Source organism: Canis lupus, chromosome 6 (assembly GCF_011100685.1).
Source record: "Canis lupus familiaris isolate Mischka breed German Shepherd chromosome 6, alternate assembly UU_Cfam_GSD_1.0, whole genome shotgun sequence".
Lineage (NCBI taxonomy): Eukaryota > Metazoa > Chordata > Mammalia > Carnivora > Canidae > Canis > Canis lupus.
In genome coordinates, this window is record NC_049227.1 from 17,839,535 (window position 1) to 17,858,544 (window position 19,010).

The 19,010-nt window shown below is 49.2% G+C and overlaps 2 protein-coding genes across 5 annotated transcripts; one reads left to right on the plus strand and one right to left on the minus strand.

Moving 5' to 3' along the window:
- Positions 1-1,775: 1,775 nt before the first annotated feature.
- On the plus strand, positions 1,776-5,738 carry DCTPP1 (dCTP pyrophosphatase 1). Of its 2 annotated transcripts, none has more exons than XM_038539820.1 (3): positions 1,776-1,957; positions 2,662-2,772; positions 5,244-5,738. In XM_038539820.1, the coding sequence occupies exons 1-3, from the start codon at positions 1,857-1,859 to the stop codon at positions 5,542-5,544; spliced, it is 513 nt and encodes a 170-aa protein (XP_038395748.1). In that variant the 5' UTR covers positions 1,776-1,856; the 3' UTR covers positions 5,545-5,738. The 2 variants fall into 2 exon arrangements, with proteins under 2 accessions (XP_038395748.1, XP_038395749.1); XM_038539821.1 differs by lacking the exon at positions 1,776-1,957 and adding an exon at positions 1,998-2,160.
- A 2,099-nt stretch (positions 5,739-7,837) lies between these two features.
- On the minus strand, positions 7,838-18,602 carry ZNF771 (zinc finger protein 771). 3 transcript variants are annotated; one of them, XM_038539818.1, is made up of 3 exons: positions 18,472-18,602; positions 17,668-17,817; positions 7,838-8,911 (listed from the first exon to the last, which is right to left on the minus strand). In XM_038539818.1, exons 2-3 carry the CDS (start codon positions 17,806-17,808, stop codon positions 8,099-8,101), a joined length of 954 nt encoding a protein of 317 aa, XP_038395746.1. In that variant the 5' UTR covers positions 17,809-17,817; positions 18,472-18,602; the 3' UTR covers positions 7,838-8,098. The 3 variants fall into 3 exon arrangements, with proteins under 3 accessions (XP_038395746.1, XP_038395745.1, XP_038395747.1); XM_038539817.1 differs by lacking the exon at positions 18,472-18,602 and adding an exon at positions 18,172-18,283; XM_038539819.1 differs by lacking the exon at positions 18,472-18,602 and adding an exon at positions 17,960-18,165.
- Positions 18,603-19,010: the final 408 nt, after the last annotated feature.

The following is a 19,010-nucleotide window of genomic DNA, read 5'->3' on the forward strand; positions in this document are numbered from 1 at the left end:
CTTTTTATCTTCCTATTTGCCAATCCCAGTTTGTGGTCTACCTCTCTGCACAAAGATTCCTTCACATACTAACATTGAAAGGTAGAGGGCAGCCCCGGTGGCGCAGCGGTTTATCGCCGCCTGTAGCCCAGGGCGTGATCCTGGAGACCCTGGATCCAGTCCCATGTCAGGTTCCCTGCATGGAGCCTGCTTCTCCCTCTGCCTGTGTCTCTGCCCCTCTCTCTCTCTGCATCTCTATGAATAAATAAATAAAATTTTAAAAAATCTTTAAAAAAAAAGGTAGAAACATCCTGTGTTTTTTAACAAAAGGACTGAGAACTCTTCCCAGAAGACTCCAACAGACTTCCTAACTTCTTACTGTCAAGAGCTAGGCCATATGCTTACCCATGAACTGATCAGGCCAGGGCAATAAGACCATATGATCAATCAAGTAGAGGAGGGTGAACCCCAGAATAAAATCATGCTTGTGCAAGAATGCAGAAGAGGAAAAATAAATAAATAAAAAGGAAGGAAGGGAGGAAGGGAGGGAGGGAGGGAGGGAGGGAGGGATCCCTGGGTGGCTCAGCGGTTTGGTGCCTGCCTTTGGCCCAGGGTGTGATCCTGGAGTCCCGGGATCGAGTCCCGCGTTGGGCTCCTGGCATGGAGCCTGCTTCTCCCTCTGCCTGTGTCTCTGCTTTTCTCTCTCTCTCTCTCATGAATAAATAAATAAAATATTTAAAAATAAATAAATAAATAATAAACATAAGTCTTTTAAAAAATGCTTATAAGAATCATTTGAAATAACACATATATTTGAGCACTGGGTGATGTATAGAATTGCTGAATCACTATATTGTACACCTGAAATTCATATAACACTGTATATTAACTGGAATTAAAATGAAAACTTAATAAATAAATAAATAAATAAATAAATAAATAAAAGCACCTGGGTGGCTTGGTTGAGCATCTGCCTTTGGCTCACGTCATAATCCTTGGGTCCTGGGATCAGTCTGGCGTCAGGCTCCCCAGAGGAAGCTTGCTTCTCCCTCTGCCTATGTCTCTGCTTGTGTGTGTCTCTCATGAATAAATCAATAAAATCTTTAAAAATGAATGAATGCAGGAGGAGTAAAGGCAGTAGAGCTGGTAACCAATATGCTTACCCCATCTTCCCTGGCCATGCAAGCTAAAGTTGCCCCCACTTTTCACAGTGTTTAAATTTTTTTCTTAGTACTTATTATCATTTGAGGCAATATAGTGCAGGGGTTAATAAAACAGATTCTGAAAACAAATTGCATGGAACTGAAACCTGGCTACTACTTTATATGCTGTTGAGTTAAATTACTCAATCTCTTAGTTTCCTTGCCTGGAAAATGGGGATAACGATGATACTACCTACCTCATAGGGCTGGTGATTAAATATGTAAAGTGCCTAGAACATCTACCCGAGCTCCTGTATCCTGGAGACATTCTTGTAGCCTTATAATAAATTTCCCTCTCTGTCTTACAGCCTCCGTTCCTGGGGTTTTCCACGGAGCGCCGCACCCCCTTCCCTGCCCGGTCCTTTCTCTTTGGCGCCATCTGGCGTCCCCAAGAGAAGCGACGCGCCTGCGCCCTCTTCGCCCTCGGCCCATTGTGTCTTCCCCGACGAATCCGGTCCCTGTACCTTTAAGATGCTAGGCCACGACTAAAGAATCCAAGGTTGGAGGGCAAGGGGCGGGTTTCACAGTAAATTCCACCTAACTCATTGGTCTTTCCTGCGGCTCCGCCCCGGGAAGCAGTCGTGAACGCCTGTGATTGGCTGGGGGCCCTAGAGGCGGGTTCCGAGTTTGGCGCGGTGTTGTCCCGTGCGTCCCGGCTGGTGCGTGGCGGGCAGCATGTCTCGGGCGAATGGGGACGCGCGTGGGGACACGGTGGGAAACGGCACTGCTGCTGCCAGCCCCTTCAGCTTCAGCCCGGAGCCCACACTCGAGGACATGTAAGCTGTCCCTGCCTAACCTGGGGAGGTCGCCCCTTTCTCCCTCCTATTGGGGAGGGCCCTTCCACGTGGTCTGGAAGAAGGCTAGCCGCTGTGCTGGGGTCCTAGCTCGCCTGGCTGATCTCGGGCGAGTCATCTAACCTCCTTATCTGCAAAATGGGCTTAGTGCTGCACCCCAGAGGCAGGGGAAATGGTGATGCCCGGTGAGTAATAGTAGAACCAGCCCGGGGGAAATTGGGCTGCTACTTCTGATGCTGCTTCTGTCCGGCCTCTGCCCTCCAGGAGCGGGTGCTAGCTAGGACGTGGGCAAAGACAGTGCTGAGAGATGGGTGATATTTTTACTGGAGGAAATCAACGAGGGCTTCTTTGGGAAAGTGCCCCTGGAGCTTGATATGCAGAGAGAGGAATATTCCAGGTGTTCGAAACTGCAGAAGCAGCAGTAGGAGGTGGAATAATAGAAAAGAGGATATTGTGAGCTTTCGATAGAGTTGAGGGTCTGTGTAAGGCGCACCTACTTTATAGATGAGGAGTCCAAGCCCCAAAGAGAAGAAATGATTTGCTTAAGGCCATCCACGGAATTCACTGCAGAATCCCTGATACTTCTGCGGCGATTACATATCACTGAGATGCCCTCCGGGCTCTGCGTCTTCTTTCCCATTCCCTAACCCTGGCACCTGGACTTCCGCCCCTTTCTTCTATTCCAGCCGCCGCCTGCATGCTGAGTTTGCTGCTGAACGAGACTGGGGCCAATTCCACCAGCCTCGGAACCTCCTGCTGGCCTTGGTGGGGGAAGTGGGGGAGCTAGCAGAGCTCTTGTGAGTAGATGGAAGTCTTTTTGGAAGAGTCTGTGTGTTATGGGGGAGGGGAACATTTATCTGCTCATGAAATATCCATACTGGGCTCTGTGCCTGGGTATAGAGATGACTCCCCTGTCCCTGCCCTCTTGGGGCATCCAGTTGCCTGGGAAAGAAAGGTGTGAGAACAGCAAGGCAGGTCCAAGTCTTAAGGTATGGTGGCAGCCTCTGGGGTGGACAGGAAGATGTTCTTTGGAAGACCTTCTGGTGGCATTCCAGACCTGAGAACCATTTGCAAAGGTAGTCAAGTGGGCAAGGGCAAGTTAAATTCAGAGAGATTCTGAGACTCCTTCAGGGTAAGCCTTTCAAGGGAAAGCAAGGCTTTTGCATCTGTTTTGTTGTCTAGCATGTCCCACGTGCCTGATGCACAATAGGCAGTAGGTATCTACAGAATGAGTGATGGAGCTGTGGAAAAGAGGGTGGCAATAGGGACCCAGAGTGACAGAGCTGGACTTAAGAAGTGATGGAGTTTGGTCAGAAGACCTGACCAGATTTGAGTGCTAGAAAGATCACTGTGCCTGCAGGGTGGATTGGGTCACCAAGAAAACTGGGGCAGGGGAGACCAATGGAGGCCAGTACCGATCAGGCAAGACATGGTTAGGCCTAAACCAGGGCACTCAGTTTGGGGATGGAGAAATGTGTGTGAGGGCAAGCCGTTCATTCATATGAACATCAGCTGTGGGCTAGGTCTTCTAGAATTAAGCCTTGAGGGCAGCCTGGGTGGCTCAGTGGTTTATCCCACCTTCAGCCCAGGGCATGATCCTGAAAACCTGGGATCAAGTCCCATGTCGGGCTCCCTGCATGGAGCTTGCTTCTCCCTCTCCCTGTGTCTCTGCCTCTCTCTCTCTCTGTTTCTCATGAATAAATAAAATCTTAAAAAAAAAAAAAAAAAAAGAATTAAGCCTTGAACAAGATACACATAGTTTCTGGGGCACCCCACCAGCCCAGTCTGTGAAGTGTGAGACTTTTTTTTTTTTTTTAAGATTTTACTTATTTATTCATGAGAGAGAGGGAGAGGCTGAGAAACAGGCTCCACGCAGGGAGCCCCACCCAGGCTGCCCAAAGGGTGAGACTCTTGATCCCACAGTTGTGAGTTTGAGCCCCATGTTGGGTGTAGAGATGACTTAAAAGTAGAATCTTTGAAAAAAGAAAAAGACATGGTTCCTGACTTCAAAGTGCAAGGAGACTAACAATAAATAAACTATATATATATATATATATATATATATATATATATATATATATATTAAGATTCATTTATTTGAGGGAAAGAGAGCAGGGGGAGAGGCAAAGGGAGAGGGAGAGAATCTCCAGCAGACTCTGCTGAGCAGGAAGCTCGCCTTGGGGCTCAATCATTGGGGCTTGATCTCACAGCTCTGAGATCATGACCTGAGCTGAAATCAAGAGCCGGACACTTCACCAACTGAGGCACCTGGCCGGCCTTAAACTAATTTTAAAAGATCAGGAATTTAAAAAAATAAAAAATAAAAAAATAAAACAATTAAATAAAAGATCAGGAATTGCAATGAGTTCTATCAGGAAAATAACACAAGGTGATGAGAAAGAAAGTAACAGAAGGAGAAGGCTTTTCTTGAGGAGGGGACATCTGTGCTGAGACCTGAATATAGGAAGGAGCAGCCATAGGAAGATGGGGGAAGCAATGAGAAGAACATTCACTCATTCATTTTAAAGACTGTATTTATCTATTCATGAGGCAGAGACATAGGCAGAGGGAGAAGCCGGCTCCCTGCAGGGAGCCTGATGTAGGATTCGATCCCAGGATCCCCGTATCATGCCCTGAGCCAAAGGTAGATAGATGCTCAACCACTGAGCCACCCAGGTGCCTCTAGAAGAGCATTTAAAGCAGAGGGAGCAGCTAAGTGCAAAGGCCCTCTGACAGTTCGGGCTGTTTGCCAGACAGAACAAGCCAGAGTGGCTTTAGGTGGAGAGAGAGAAGAGAGGGGTGGATAATGACTTTGGAAGAGGCAGGAGACAACTCACGCAGGACCTGAAGGGCATGGTCAGCGGTTTGGATTTTATTCCAAGTACAGCTGAATTCTAGCAGTGCAGGGACAAAGTGTAATTTGTGGATTTAAAAGATGGTACTGAGCAAGAGTTGAAGATGAGTTAGCAAGCTTTCACAGTTGTCCAAGTCTGGGGATTAGTCTGGAGTAGCAGTGGCTCGGCTGGAGAGAAGTAGAATCGGGTCTTAACAAATGAGATGTTTTCTTAACCACTGCTTGGCTCAGGTTGGGACACAGAAGCCTGGATGAGTCATCTGCCTAAGGCTCAGATGGTTGAGTTGCCCTTGAAGGAAATTCCTAAGAGATGGGAGTTCACTGCTGTAAGGACTGGGGTGCTCCTGAGAAAGGTGGGGCCCATCGTCTTAGCTAGCATCTGTGTTTGTGCCTATCTCTGTGTTCTGCCTCCAGTCAGTGGAAGCCTGATGAGGAGCCTGGCCCCCAAGCCTGGTCCCCCAGGGAACGGGCAGCCCTTCAAGAGGAACTTAGTGATGTCCTCATCTACCTGGTAGCACTAGCAGCCCGCTGCCATGTGGACCTGCCCCAAGCAGTGCTCTCCAAGATGGACCTCAACCGCCGGCGCTACCCAGCACATCTGTCCCGTGGCTCTGCCCTCAAGTATACAGACTTGCCCCATGGGGCCACCTGTGAAGACCAAGCTGTGGGGCCTGCAAACCTTGACCGTGAGTCCACAGGCGAGGCCTCAACCTAGAAATATGGGCACAGGACTTGCAACTCAGCATGGCATCTGAGAAACAGAAAGTGGCCTGGCTGTGGAACTTTGTTCTAGTCCTTTTCTAACAGAGCATGGGTTTAGGGGCCTTACTTCCTAAGGTCTGAGGCCCAAGAACCTCCAGAAGACAGCCTCCTGGTATTTTTGCTCTCAATAAAAGTTTTGGTTAGCAATTTCTGGATTCTTCCTGGAGTGACTAGGGAGGCTCTATTTCAGCAGGTACTAGAGAAGGGCACCAGGGATGCTTCCAAGCCCAGCTCCCATGTTTCTCTAGGTACCTCCCACCTAGAGGGCAGAGATCTGATTTCTAGCAAGATCCCTGTCTGATGTCATGCAATTCCCTTACCCCTTCTGGACATCTAAAATTTTTTATTTTTAGATTTTATTTATTTGAAAGAGAATGAGCAAGAGAGAGAGAGCAAGCACAAGCAGGCGGAGGGGCAGAGGGAGAAGCCAACTCCCCGCTGAGCAGGGAGCCTGGTGTGGGGCTCGATCCCAGGACCCTGGGATCATGACCTGAGCCAAAGAAAGATGTTTAACCAACTGAGGCACCCCCTCTTCCGGGCATCTAAAGGGGACTGGCGGGTATATGTAGTGTTAGTTAAGGGCCCAGGTTCTGGGGCTAGACTCTTCGGGTTCACGTGCCATCTTTGATACTTACAAGCTGGATGACATTCATCAAACTACATTTATCTTTCTGTGCCTTGGCTTCCTCATCTAAAATGAAAACAGTATCTACCTTATAGGGTTGTAAGGTTTAAGTAAGTTATCTTTAAGTAGAGTGTTTAGAACAGTGCCTGGGGGAAAAAAAAAAAGAACAGTGCCTGGTATGTAGTAGGGACTTCCTAAGTTTGTACTTAGCTGTTTGCTTTTTCAACTGAAAACTTTCAGGGGCCCAGAGCAGGAAATGTCAACAATTAAAAGGGTCCTGGGCCTAAAACCCATCCTCATCTATCAGGATCCCAACCCTGTGAGCACCTAATGCCCCTCTCTCTGGGCCCCCATGACAAATTGGAGTCAAGTGTCTAAGGTGGAGAATAGAGATTCCTCTCCTCTTGAAGAGGACCTCTTGCCTCCTCCCCTGTCCTCCCAAGGCCAACTTCCACTCGTACATCTAAAAGATAACGTTGGGTGTATATGATTTACTCGTGAGACCTCAGGCACATCACTCCCTTTCTGGGATACCCATGGCCTGCCTTCCTCACAGAATGGAGTAATGCTGGGGGAAAAACCTTTAAACTACTTTTTCCACCCCTAATGAGCCTATTTCCATGTCAGTAAAATGAGGCATTCCTTTTAACTGGTCTCATTCCTTTTACGAATGACCTCTTCCCAGGTAAAACACAATCTGGATTAGAACTGTTTCAGCTCTGTATTCCCAAACCTACCTTTCCTCTTCCTGCTAGTGACCGCAGGAACCTTATCCTTGCTGATCTTTTATCATATATCCTCTCCTTGATGAGTTCTCTCCTCTCTCTGTATAACCAACTTCTCTTCCTATCAGCCCTGCCACCAGCATATATAAAGCATAAAAGATTTTCTTCCCTACAGACAAAACAAACCTCCAGCCATTTCCCTCTTGCTTTTCACAGCCAAGCCTCTTAAAATAGGTTGTCAACACCCATCCACTGTACTTCCTTATTCTCCTATTTATACTCTAGCCCACTCCAGAATGGCTTTCACTCCCACTCCTCTCCCCACTTTCCCTGAGCTACAGATACAGCATCTAACAGAGCTGACCACTCCCTCCATGAGACACTCTAGATTTCCCAGAAAAGACAGTTTTCTTTCCACTTGTGGCTGCGGTTTCTTGGGTACCCTCTTCTAGAGATGGTATCCTGCACTCCAGACCTGATATCCCCAACCTATTATTTCCAATCACCTCTGACCCCCCCTCCTCGTTTACCTCACACCCGACGTGTCCAGATTGGGACATAATTACCGCTGCTTCAGTGCCTATCCTGTCCTCATCCTGTGCCCTCCTCTCTAACACCACCCGCAGTCCTCCAAGCCAAGAAATGAAGCCAGCCATCTCTCGTAAGACTGACTGAAGTTTATGCCTGCTCACCAAACAAAAGGGTGACTGATCCAAACGTGCTATTTGTGCACCCTTCCAGACCTGAAGTTAGGAGTACTCCCCACACATAAAGCCAGTTCAGGGAACCCTTTTGGGCCCACAGCCCCGCTGGGCTCCGTAACTCATTTAAGTCACTTAAGCCTGGGTAAAACGCCACCTTTCCTCCTTTCCCCCCACCTTATTCACAGGCACGGGTGGGGCGAAGATATAATACTTTATTCACTAACACGGGTCAAGGGATTGTAGTGAGCGGGGAGTGGGTACTGTTTCCAGGGTTCCCAGTTAGGGGATTCTCCCTGCCTCCTAGTTCCAAGGCAGCCAGGCCTGCCATCCCACCCTTTCCCAGCCCGGGATGGAGGGCCAGGTTAACGCAGGCCCAGATGGGGGGCCCAGCGTGCACGCCAATCCCCCACCCCAGCCGGACGCTTGCGGCCCCGCGGCGACAAGAACGGCGGCTCAGCTGCCCTCGCAGTCTGGGCAGCGCTCGGTGGCAGTGGTGGCCGTGGAGCCAGGCGGTAGCTTGAAGTCCCGGCCGCAGCCGGCGCAGATATAGAGACGGCGCCGCATGTGCGCGCGACGGTGGCGGATGAAATGCGAACTGAGGCGGAAGCGCCGGCCGCACTCGGAGCACGGGTAGGGCCGCTCGCCCGTGTGCGTGCGCGCATGCTCCGCCAGGTTGGAGCGGTGGCCGAAGCGGCGGCCGCACACGGCGCAGCGGTGCGGCTTCTCGCCCGTGTGCACGCGTCGGTGCTTGGCCAGCGCCGAACTCTGCGCGAAGCGCGTGCCGCAGTCGGCGCATGCGTACGGCCTCTCGCCCGTGTGCGTGCGTCGGTGGCGCGCCAGGCACGAGCTGCCGCCGAAGGCGCGTCCGCAGTCCGGGCACGCGTACGGCTTCTCGCCCGTGTGCACGCGCAGGTGCTGTGCGTAGTTGGAGCTCTGCGCGAAGCGGCGGCCGCAGTGCGCGCATGCGTACGGCTTCTCGCCCGTGTGGCGCCGCCGGTGCTGCCGCAGGTTCGAGGCGGCCGAGAAGCGCTTGTCGCACTCGGGGCACTCGTAGGGCCGCTCGCCCGTGTGCGTGCGGCCGTGTTTGGTCAGCGCCGACTTCTGCGAGAAGCGCCGACCGCACTCGGTGCACGCGAAGGGCCGCTCGCCCGTGTGCGTGCGTGCGTGCTTGGCCAGCGTGGAGCGGCGCGCGAAGGCGCGGCCGCAGTCCGGGCACGCGTGCGGGCGCGCCGGGTCGGCAGACGGCGCGGGCGCCTCCTTCTGGACCTGCGGGGAGAGGGGAGGAGGGACACGTCAGTCCTGAGGGCCGCGCGCGGGGGCGGAGGCCTGGGTGTCCGCAAGCTGCAGCCCCTTCGGTCCCCGTTGTAAGAGCAAAGGCGGCCGTGTGCTTTATTTTATTTTTTTTAATTTTTATTTATTTATGATAGTCACACACAGAGAAAGAGAGAGAGGCAGAGACATAGGCAGAGGGAGAAGCAGGCTCCATGCACCGGGAGCCCGACATGGGATTCGATCCCGTGTCTCCAGGATCGCACCCTGGGCCAAAGGCAGGCGCCAAACCGCTGTGCCACCCAGGGATCCCCTCCGGCCGTGTGCTTTAAACGAGAGTATGTTAACGCACGTATTAGGCGTCTAAGACAAGGCCCAGTGTCTTCCTAGCTATTCGTTATCAATTGGGCATATACTTATTGAGCGTGTACTTTGTGCCGGACTCTGTAGGCACTGGGGATTCAACATTAAGTTTAAAATAATAATAATAATAATAATAATAATAATAATAATAATAATCCTGAGCAGCCCGGGTGGCTCAGCGGTTTGGCGCCGCCTTCAGCCCAGGGCCGGATCCTGGAGACCCGGAATCGAGTCCCGCATCGGGCTCCCTGCATGGAGCCTGCTTTTCTCCCTCTGCCTGTGTCTCTGCCTCTCTCTCTCTCTCATGAATAAATAAATAAAATCTTAAAAAAAAAAAATCCTGCTTCAGGAAAAATTGATAGAGTGCTGGTATTGGGGCGGGGACGGGGTGCTGCAAATTTAAATAGGATCGTTAAATCTTACTGATAACGTGAGCAAACACCTAAAGGACGTGAGAGAGCAGGCTACAGAGGGAACCACATGGCCCTGCGGGGAGTTTGCCCTTTGAGTTCCAGGAATGGCACCAAAAAAGTGCCTCAGGCAGAATGCTTGAAGGGAAGAGTGATGGATGGGGTGGTCTTGGAGCAGATCGCTTAGCTTAGGGCCAAGTAATATGAGTGAGACGGGGAACCAACAGAGATGTCAGATGGTTTGGAGCAGGGAGCGGAACAGATCAGACTCATTTTCAAAGTCACCCTCAGGTTGCTGGGGTTGAGAACAGAAAGGAGAGGAGAGGACAGAAGCAGGAACCCAGTGAGGAGGCCACAGTACTGCAGCCATCTCTGAAGAGAAGACAGTGGCTCAGATTCAGGTTACAGGTGGAAAGTGAAGGTGGTCGGCTTCTGGAAGTATTTTGCAGTTTGAGAAACAGATTTGATAATAGATTGGATATGAAGTGTAATGAAATAGAGGGAGTCCAAATGACCAAGGATTTTGAGTTTGGCCATTACAAAGGTGGAGTGGCCATCTGTAGCAATGAAGGCATTGGGGAAGCAAGGTGGTAGTTGAAATTTGTTTCAGAGCATATCTGCAGTTCTCCTTGACACATCTGGAGCTGCAAGAGGCCTATGCTTGGAGATGTTTATTGGGAAGCTATCAGCCTATTGATGGTTTTTCAGGCTGAGTCCAGATGAGATCACCCCAGGAATGGGCAGAGAGAACATGGAGCAACAAGATGAATAACCAGCAAAGACTGGCAGGAGCAGTCAGTGAGGCAGGAGATCAAGGAGGGCATGATGTCTTAGAAGCCAGGCTGGGACCAAGTCCAGGCTCTTTGATAAACTTCTCAGAGCAAGCACCTATCATTTTTTAAGTTGTGAAGAAAGCAAGGCCTGAAATGGAAAGTCTTGAAAATGAGCTGGTTTCATGAGGCCTGAGCTTCTAGAGATTAAAAAAAAAAAAAAAAGCTTTGTAAGAGGCAAGGGAAAAGGAAACATTTTTACTAAGGGAAGAGTGAAGAGGAATATTGGGGGCACATTGCTCCCTTCTTAGAAAAGAGAATGCTCATCCCAGCAAAAGTGATAGTGAACACCTACCGTGAACCAGACAGGTATATTAATTCATGACCAAATCAAATATTTGGCACACATTAAGGACAAGAAAGTGTTACCTTCTCCCCATATTCAATCTCCCCAAAGAGTTATTACTATTCTCATCTAGATAAGGAAACTGTTACAGAGTGAGTGACAAGGACACTAAGGCTCTTAAGTTGCAAAGAGGACAACTTCAAGTCCTTTGAGAACCCTTGTAAAGGGGATCCCTGGGTGGCTCAGCAGTTTGGCACCTGCCTTCGGCCCAGAGTGAGATCTTGGAGTCCCAGGATCGAGTCCCACGTCGGGCCTCCTGCATGGAGCCTGCTTCTCCCTCTGCCTATGTCTCTGCCTCTCTCTCTCTCTCTGTCTCTCATGAAAAAATAAATAAAATCTTTAAGAAACTGAAAAATAAGGCCGTTTGGGATATTAGTGACCAGCCAGGGGAATTCTGGCGATAACAGTGGTAACGTTATAGTGTAAGCTTTGACAGTGCTATTTTATGTATACTCTCGTACTGAAGCTTCCTGTCACCCTCCTTGAATTGAGTATCTTTTGATAGCTGAGAAACAGAGGCTCAGTGAGGTGAGATTCACAAAGCCAAGGGGTGTCAGGACTGACTCTAGAGCACTCTCCTTTAATGAGTAGACTACACTGCTTCCCCACACTAGCACAGGCAAGATGTGACAAAGGCTGGACTCCAAGTCCTTGATACTCTCCAAGAGGGATTCAAGGTTAAATTACAACTTGATACTTTATTTTTTATTTTATTTTATTTTTTTAATTTTATTTATTTATGATAGTCACACAGAGAGAGAGAGAGAGGCAGAGACACAGGCAGAGGGAGAAGCAGGCTCCATGCACTGGGAGCCTGACATGGGATTCGATCCTTGGTCTCCAGGATCGCGCCCTGGGCCAAAGGCAGGCGCCAAACCGCTGCGCCACCCAGGGATCCCCACAACTTGATACTTTAAAACAAGAAACTCCCCACAGCAGGGGTGCCTGAGTGGCTCAGTGGTTGAGTGTCTGCCTTCAGCCGGGGGCATGATCCTGGGGTCCTGGGATCAAGTCCCACATCGGGCTCCCTGCATGGAGCCTGCTTCTCCCTCTGCCTGTGTCTCTGCCTCTCTCTGTGTCTCTCATGGATAAATAAATAAAAATCTTAAAAAAAAAAAAAAAAAAAAAAAAGAAAGAAAAAAAAAGAAAAACTCCCCACAACAGGTTTGGCAACAGTCTGATTTCAAAGTCATACTTTCCAATCTTGCCTGGGTTTTGACATCTGTTGGGTTTATTTGGACACATCAGCCATTGTAGAGAGACTTTTTCTCATTATATTTTCATCCTTCTGGCCCATTTTTCTTTGGCACCCTTATGTAAGATGATTTGGATAAGCCTGAGGGCTTCCATATGCTGGGTTCACTGATTTATGAGAAAGGAATTATTCATGTGAGTAGCGTTAATATCTCCAACTTCAGGATGAGGGGCCTTGGATGCCCCAGGAAGATTTTTTGTTTTGTTTTGTTTTTTAGTAATCTCTACATTGAATATGGGACTCAAACACATGACCCTGAGATCAAGAGTTGCATGTTCTACCAACTGAGCCAGCCAGGAACCCTCCCGGAAAAATCTTGGTAAGACAGACAGGGTCTAGCTCATTAAGACCCCAGGCAAGTCATTCCCTTCTCCTGTTTCACTATCCCAAGGAAGGCTATGTGAGATCAAAATTTTCCAACTTGAGCATGCACACCACAAGATGCAAGAGGACTCTAGGTTATTATGTAGGGAAACTATCCTATTAAAATCATTATGTATTTATTTTCATGGACATAAGAAAAACAATAGATCACATAAAATCCACAATTCCATCATTATTATTATTTAGATGAAGGCAGATTTATTTTAAAAAGCGATGCAGGGATCCCTGGGTGGCGCAGCGGTTTGGCGCCTGCCTTTGGCCCGGGGCGCGATCCTGGAGACCCGGGATCGAATCCCACGTCGGGCTCCCGGTGCATGGAGCCTGCTTCTCCCTCTGCCTGTGTCTCTGCCTCTCTCTCTCTCTGTGACTATCATGAATAAATAAATAAAATCTTTAAAAAAAAAAAAAAATAAAATAAAAAGCGATGCAAATCTATCTGAAGAAAAGCAGTAAATAGGGGCACCTGGGTGGCTCAGTGGTTGAGCATCTGCTTGTGTTTTTTGTTTTTTAAAGATTTATGTATTTATTTATTTATTTATTTATTTATTTATTTATTTATTTATTTATTCATGAGAGACAGAGACATAGCCTGGGCAGAGGGAGAAGCAGGCACCATGCAGGGAGCCCAATGTGGGACTCTATCCCCGGTCTCCAGGATCACACCCTGGGCCTGAAGGCGGCACTAAACCGCTGAGCCACCCAGGCTCCCCAAGCATCCGCCTTTGGCTCAGGTCATGATCCCAGGGTCCTGGGATCGAGTCCTGCATCAAGCTCCTCACAGGGAACCTGCTTCTCCCTCTGCCTATGTCTCTGCCTCTCTCTGTGTGTCTCTCATGAATAAATAAATAAAATCTTTAAAATAAAAGAAAAGCAGTAAATAGATGAGCACAGGGATGCCTGGATGGCTCAGCAGTTGAGTGTCTGTCTTCGGCTCAGGGAGTGATCCAAGGGTCCAGGGATCAAGTCCCACATCGGGCTCCCTGCAAGGAGCCTGCTTCTCCCTCTGCCTATATCTCTGCCCCTCTCTCTGTATCTCTCATGAATGAATAAATAAAATCTTAAAAAAAAATAGATGAGCACAACAAGTGATTGATATACATGTCACTGAAGCCTGGCAAATACCAAGTCAGTTGATCATTAAAGGCCCTTCCATGTCTTAAATTCTACAACAGGTAAACTTAAACGTTAGAATGGTTTTTGGACCATAACAAGAGGGTACTATGAATATACAATCAATGTAATATAATAATAGGAAAATCCAAGTTATTTGAAGTTTGTGATTTTGTCTTCCTGCTTAAATATAAATTTTTAAAATCAGGCAAACATATCTGTTTCCCCCAGCCATTACTTTCCTAATTAAGAACAATAGCTACGGGACACCTGGGTGGCTCAGTGGTTGAGCGTCTGCCTTCGGCTCAGATTGTGATACCACAATCCCAGAATCGAGTTCCACATCGGGCTCCCTGCATGGAGTCTGCTTCTCCCCCCTGCCTATGTTTCTGCCTCTCTCTCTCTGTGTCTCTCATACAGAGAAACACTTTATTATTATTTATAAATAAATAAAATCTTGAAAAAAAAAAAAAGCAATAGCTACCATTCACTGAGGATTCTCTATGTGCCAAGAACTGCTCTAAGTGCTTTTTTCCCATGTTCTCATTTTAAACTCTCACAACCCATTGGGTTAGGTACCACCTGCTCAATTTTTGAACAAGGAAATAAGACTCAGCAGTAAAGCGATTACCCAAGGCCCTACAGCTCATCAATGGCAGTGGCATGGTTTGAACTGAAAGTCTTTCCTTGTCCAAAATACCTATTCTCTTATCCATGATGCAATTCTATCTCATTGACAAGTTTGAGATAACCTATATAGCTTGTCTCCCTCCCCTAGTCTCTTTTAGCAGTTAGAATCTCCCCTCTTTTCAGTACAAAGTATAAAATAATGACCCCATTCTCTTGTTCCTAGAGACAGGAATTGTGGCCTATAGATCAGCAACATCAGTGTCATTAGGAACTTGTTAGAAATGCAGAATCTCAAGGTCCATCCCAGACCTGCAGAATTAAAATCTTCATTTTAACAAGATCACCAGGTGATTTGTATTATGCATGTTAAAAGTTAAGAAACCTAAAAAAAAAAAAAAAAGTTAAGAAACCTGATCTAGAAGAGACAAGAGCTACTCCTGGAGAAAGCAAGGGGAAAAGGTGAAGAGGGTTTTACAGGCTGAGAGACCTCATAGGCAAAGTCTTAAGAGATGAGAAACGGTCGAGTGTGTTTGAAGTCAGGGCATGGGATAGGTACTGAGTGATTAGAGATAAGACAGGACATGAGGTGGGATCGTCAGGAGCTTTGAATGCCAGGCTTAGGACCTGAGACTACCCTGAAGGAACAGGAAACCACTCAAGGTTTTAAGCAAAGACACAGGATTGGATGTGCATAGAGCCCTCTGAGAAAATCTTTTCTAGGGGATCCCTGGGTGGCGCAGCGGTTTGGCACCTGCCTTTGGCCCAGGGCGTGATCCTGGAGACCCGGGATCGAATCCCACATCGGGCTCCCGGTGCATGGAGCCTGCTTCTCCCTCAGCCTGTGTCTCTGACTCTCTCTCTCTCTCTCTCTCTCTCTCTCTCTCTGTGTGACTATCATAAATAAATAAAAATTTAAAAAAAAAAAGAAAATCTTTCCTATTCATTAAAGATGGACTGGATTTTGATAGGCAGTGAGAGGATATTCCAGCCCCTGAGTGCGACATTATTAAGGCTTATGCTGGACAATAACTGACCAGGTGATAACAAAGAGTCACAGAATGTCAGCGTTGGAAAGAGCTTTTGAAATCACCATATCATAGAAACTGAGTCTCAGGGAGACCACACAGCAAGTTAATGAGCTATGCTGTGGGCACAGTGCTAAATATGCATGGGATATCTGTGTCCAATCCTCAATTCCAACCTCCACCCCCAAACCCAGTAACCCAGATGATACTTCTCAGACTGGCATTTGAGGACCTTAACTTTCATTACCCCTCTTTATAGATGAGAAAGCCAAGGCCAGGCTGGTAAATGGTGGTTAGGATTTGAACCAATGCTTTTCACTGCTACATAATACCATTTAGAGTCTAGCCCTACATACTTTCAATGAATAGACATGCCCACTCTCTACTTCCTTATCCTTACCTCCAGCCAGTCCAGTCAGGGTTCCCAAATATCCTTTCTCCACTGCTGTCACAACCTTAGAGCAAGCTATCAACTTTACTTGGCCTGGTCTCCCCATAGTAGCCAATGATTCTTCTAAATAGAAAACCCAGTTATGTCCCTCCTCCAATTTGAGGCTCTGTCTAAATTCGTATGCTGGCTTCCAAAGCCGTTTTACTATCTGGCTCCACCTACTTCTCAGGCCTCATCTCTTCTGAGTCTCTATGTTTGCTATTCCTCCTCCTGGGATGCCCTTTCTCCTTCTCCATTTGCCACATCACCACTACGTCTTCATGGACCAAGTCAAGTCACTTCCATGAAGCCTTCCCCATTGCCTTGAGTTGTTTGACCTTAGTCACCTGCCTAAGCCTCCAGGCTGCCTTCCCTATTCATTCCCAGCTCCAGGGTTCAGCCCAGAAAGTTCTTTGATAAAAAGGAGTTGAAAAATCTCCAGAAGGATGACCTAGTGCAAGGTTCTGAACCATAGGGAGAAGAATGAATATCAGCAACAAATATTTACATAGTGTTTATTATGCACCAGACACAGTTCTAACTCTTTACAAGTACTAACTCATTTGGTCCTCACAACCTCAAGAGGTAGGTGCTGTTAAGATTTTCCTTTCACAAATGAGGAAACTGAGCCACAAAGAGGTTGACAAACTTACCCAGGGTCACAAAACTGGAAGGTTTTAGGGTGGGAAGTCCACCTAAGCTCTGGAGTCTGGGTGCTTTTTTTTTCATGTATTTAAGGATTTCATCTTTTTAAGTAATCTCTACACCCACCATGGGTTTGGAACCCACAACCTCTAAATCATGTATTGCATGTTCTACTGACTGAGCCAGCCAGGCACCCCTGGAGTCTGGGTTCTTAACTTATAGGCCAAAGGTGGAGATCAGGGGATCCACTGAGCCAGAAGAGGCAGGCTGAGCTAGGATGACAGGACAAGGAGGCCTGAGGAAAACGGAACTAAACAGTTATTTTGACTGGAATGGTGGCCAAAGCAGCCAGCCCCCTCCCCCTTGGGCCCACCACACCCACTAGGGGGCAGCAGAGCTGTCTTTCCCAGAGAACTGGCTCCTCGCAGGAAGAAATCAGCCTGCGCCCAGAAACCCCGCCCAACAGGAGTCTTCCAGTTGGACTCACAGCTCCTCTGGTTGGGGCTAAGAGTTCTATAGAGTTCTGGGAAGTAGAAACAGATCTGGTGGCACTTAGGATCTCCAATGGAGTAATCTAACTCATTCAGATCTCCTTAAAACTCCTCTCTAAAACTTCAAAATCCTCAGGATAAAACCCAGGGGTCCCTCTCAGCCTGCCAACCACCCTTCTCTCGTCTATGCTACAGCGTGACTGAACCTGCCTTCACGTCTCCCAGTGCCCCACATACTCATCTGAGTAATGAATTGAATCCCTTCTAAATCTCAGATCCCCACTGGTCTCAGCTAAGCCATCCCTTTACTAACTTTGAGACCTTGGGTCAGTCACCAAACTGTCCAGTTTTCCAGGCCTGTTTCCTCACCTGTAAAATGGATCAGATACTATCTATATTACAGATTTGCAGTACTTAGAACAGTGTCTGGTGCAGAGCAAATGCCACTAAGAGTCAGCTGTTCCTGTTGCTGTTGCCTACCTAGCCACCCCTCCCCCCACCAGGAAGTGTGCATTAAGTTCCCAGCTCTGGGCTTCCACACCTCCTGTGCCTGCACCCATCACGCGGGATTGTAGCTGCGTGGTTACTCGTCAGTCTAATCCCGCTAGACATCAAGCTCCACGGGGAACCACGGAAACCCAGGAGAGCTGGCACAGTAGGTGTGACATCTGTATGATGGCAGCATGGGCAGTAGGGCAGAAGGATGGGCCACCAACCCTGAGATTCTAGGTCTCAGATTCAAAGGAAAGTAGGGGCTGGATAGCTGGCTTGTCTGAGGGAGGGGGACCTGACCAGACTTAAGGATAACCAGGCCCCCTGGTGCGGGACTCGTACCTCTTTGTTGTCCATGGGGATCTTGAGTTTCACCACTTCATACTTCTCCTCACCCTCATCTTCCTCACCCTTCACCAAGAGCACCATCTCCTCTTGCATCTCTTCCTCTTCCTCCTCCTCTGTCTGCTGTTCACCAGGCATCTTGGTGTCCTAGGGCGACGTGCTGGGTCAAAAGCTCAGGACTCGCGCCCCCGTCCTACCCCCTACCCCCTATCCTCCGCCCCATGGCCATGACCCCAGCAAGGCAGTGGAACCTTGGCTTTTCCCGCCCTGCCCTGCCCTCTTCCCTCACCCCAGCTCAGCCCCAGGACCAGCTCCGAAGGCACTCGTTCTCTCCACTCATCCCGGCATTCAAGGCCCTGAACAGTTCGAATCTCCAGCCCCAGCAAGTCGCCACCCTCCCCGCGCTGAGTCACTCCCCGGCGCCTGGGCCAGCGGTCCTGAGCTCTAGGGCACGGGCTGGGGGCGGGATCCGGCCGGAGACCCTGGGGGGCGCGCACTCACCAGCCGCAGATTCCGCGCTCCCACAGCCCCTGGCCAGGGCGCCGGGCGGTTGGGCACTCGGCGAGGCCGCGGCTCCGGGGGCGGGGTGGGGCGGGGCCCCGTCAACGGCCGTTCATTGGTCAGATCAGCTTACCCCGCCCCTAAGGGGGAGGGGCCCGGAGGACCCAGGCGTCCGGCCAGAACTGCCCCGGGAGGGTGGCGAGCCCGAATCTGGCTCCCTCAGCTGTACCCCAACTCCCAGGGATCCCCGGGCCGCCCCATCCCGGTGTCCAAGGTCCTCGCAGTCCAGTTGTAACCTACCTTCAAGGTTCGTCTCCTGTGGCCGCCTCTGAGGTCTCCGCTGCGGCCAGGCGCGTCTGCTCCGCCCAAAATAGGCCACGTGCGCTCCCGCCCCAGCCTGGGCCTCTCGCTGGCGCCCCGCCTGGAGGGCGGACCCTGTTGCCTGCTCACCTCTTCCCTTCCCTCTTTTTTCCTCTCCCATTTTTTCCTCCTTTCCCGGCTTCGCCTTCCCAATCTCCTTGTCTCTGGGATGTCTTGCCCCTTGAATACGTACTTCCCAAATCAACAGCCACCCTAGCTACCGCTACCACTTACGTGTGGTACGCTTCCTATGCGCCAGCATCACACTAAAGCGTTTTATACACCTCATCTTTGATCCGCGCAAGTGGGGGGGGGGGGTCCATTTTACAGATGAGCTCATTGAACTTGAGGGAGATAAAACTGATTTGCCTAAGTTATACAGTAAGGGATGGGATAGCATCCCTGTCAACAAATAGCCTAAGTGGAAAATTAGTAGCCCAAATCCAGAAGGTCAAATCAGTCCACAGAAGTATCCTGTT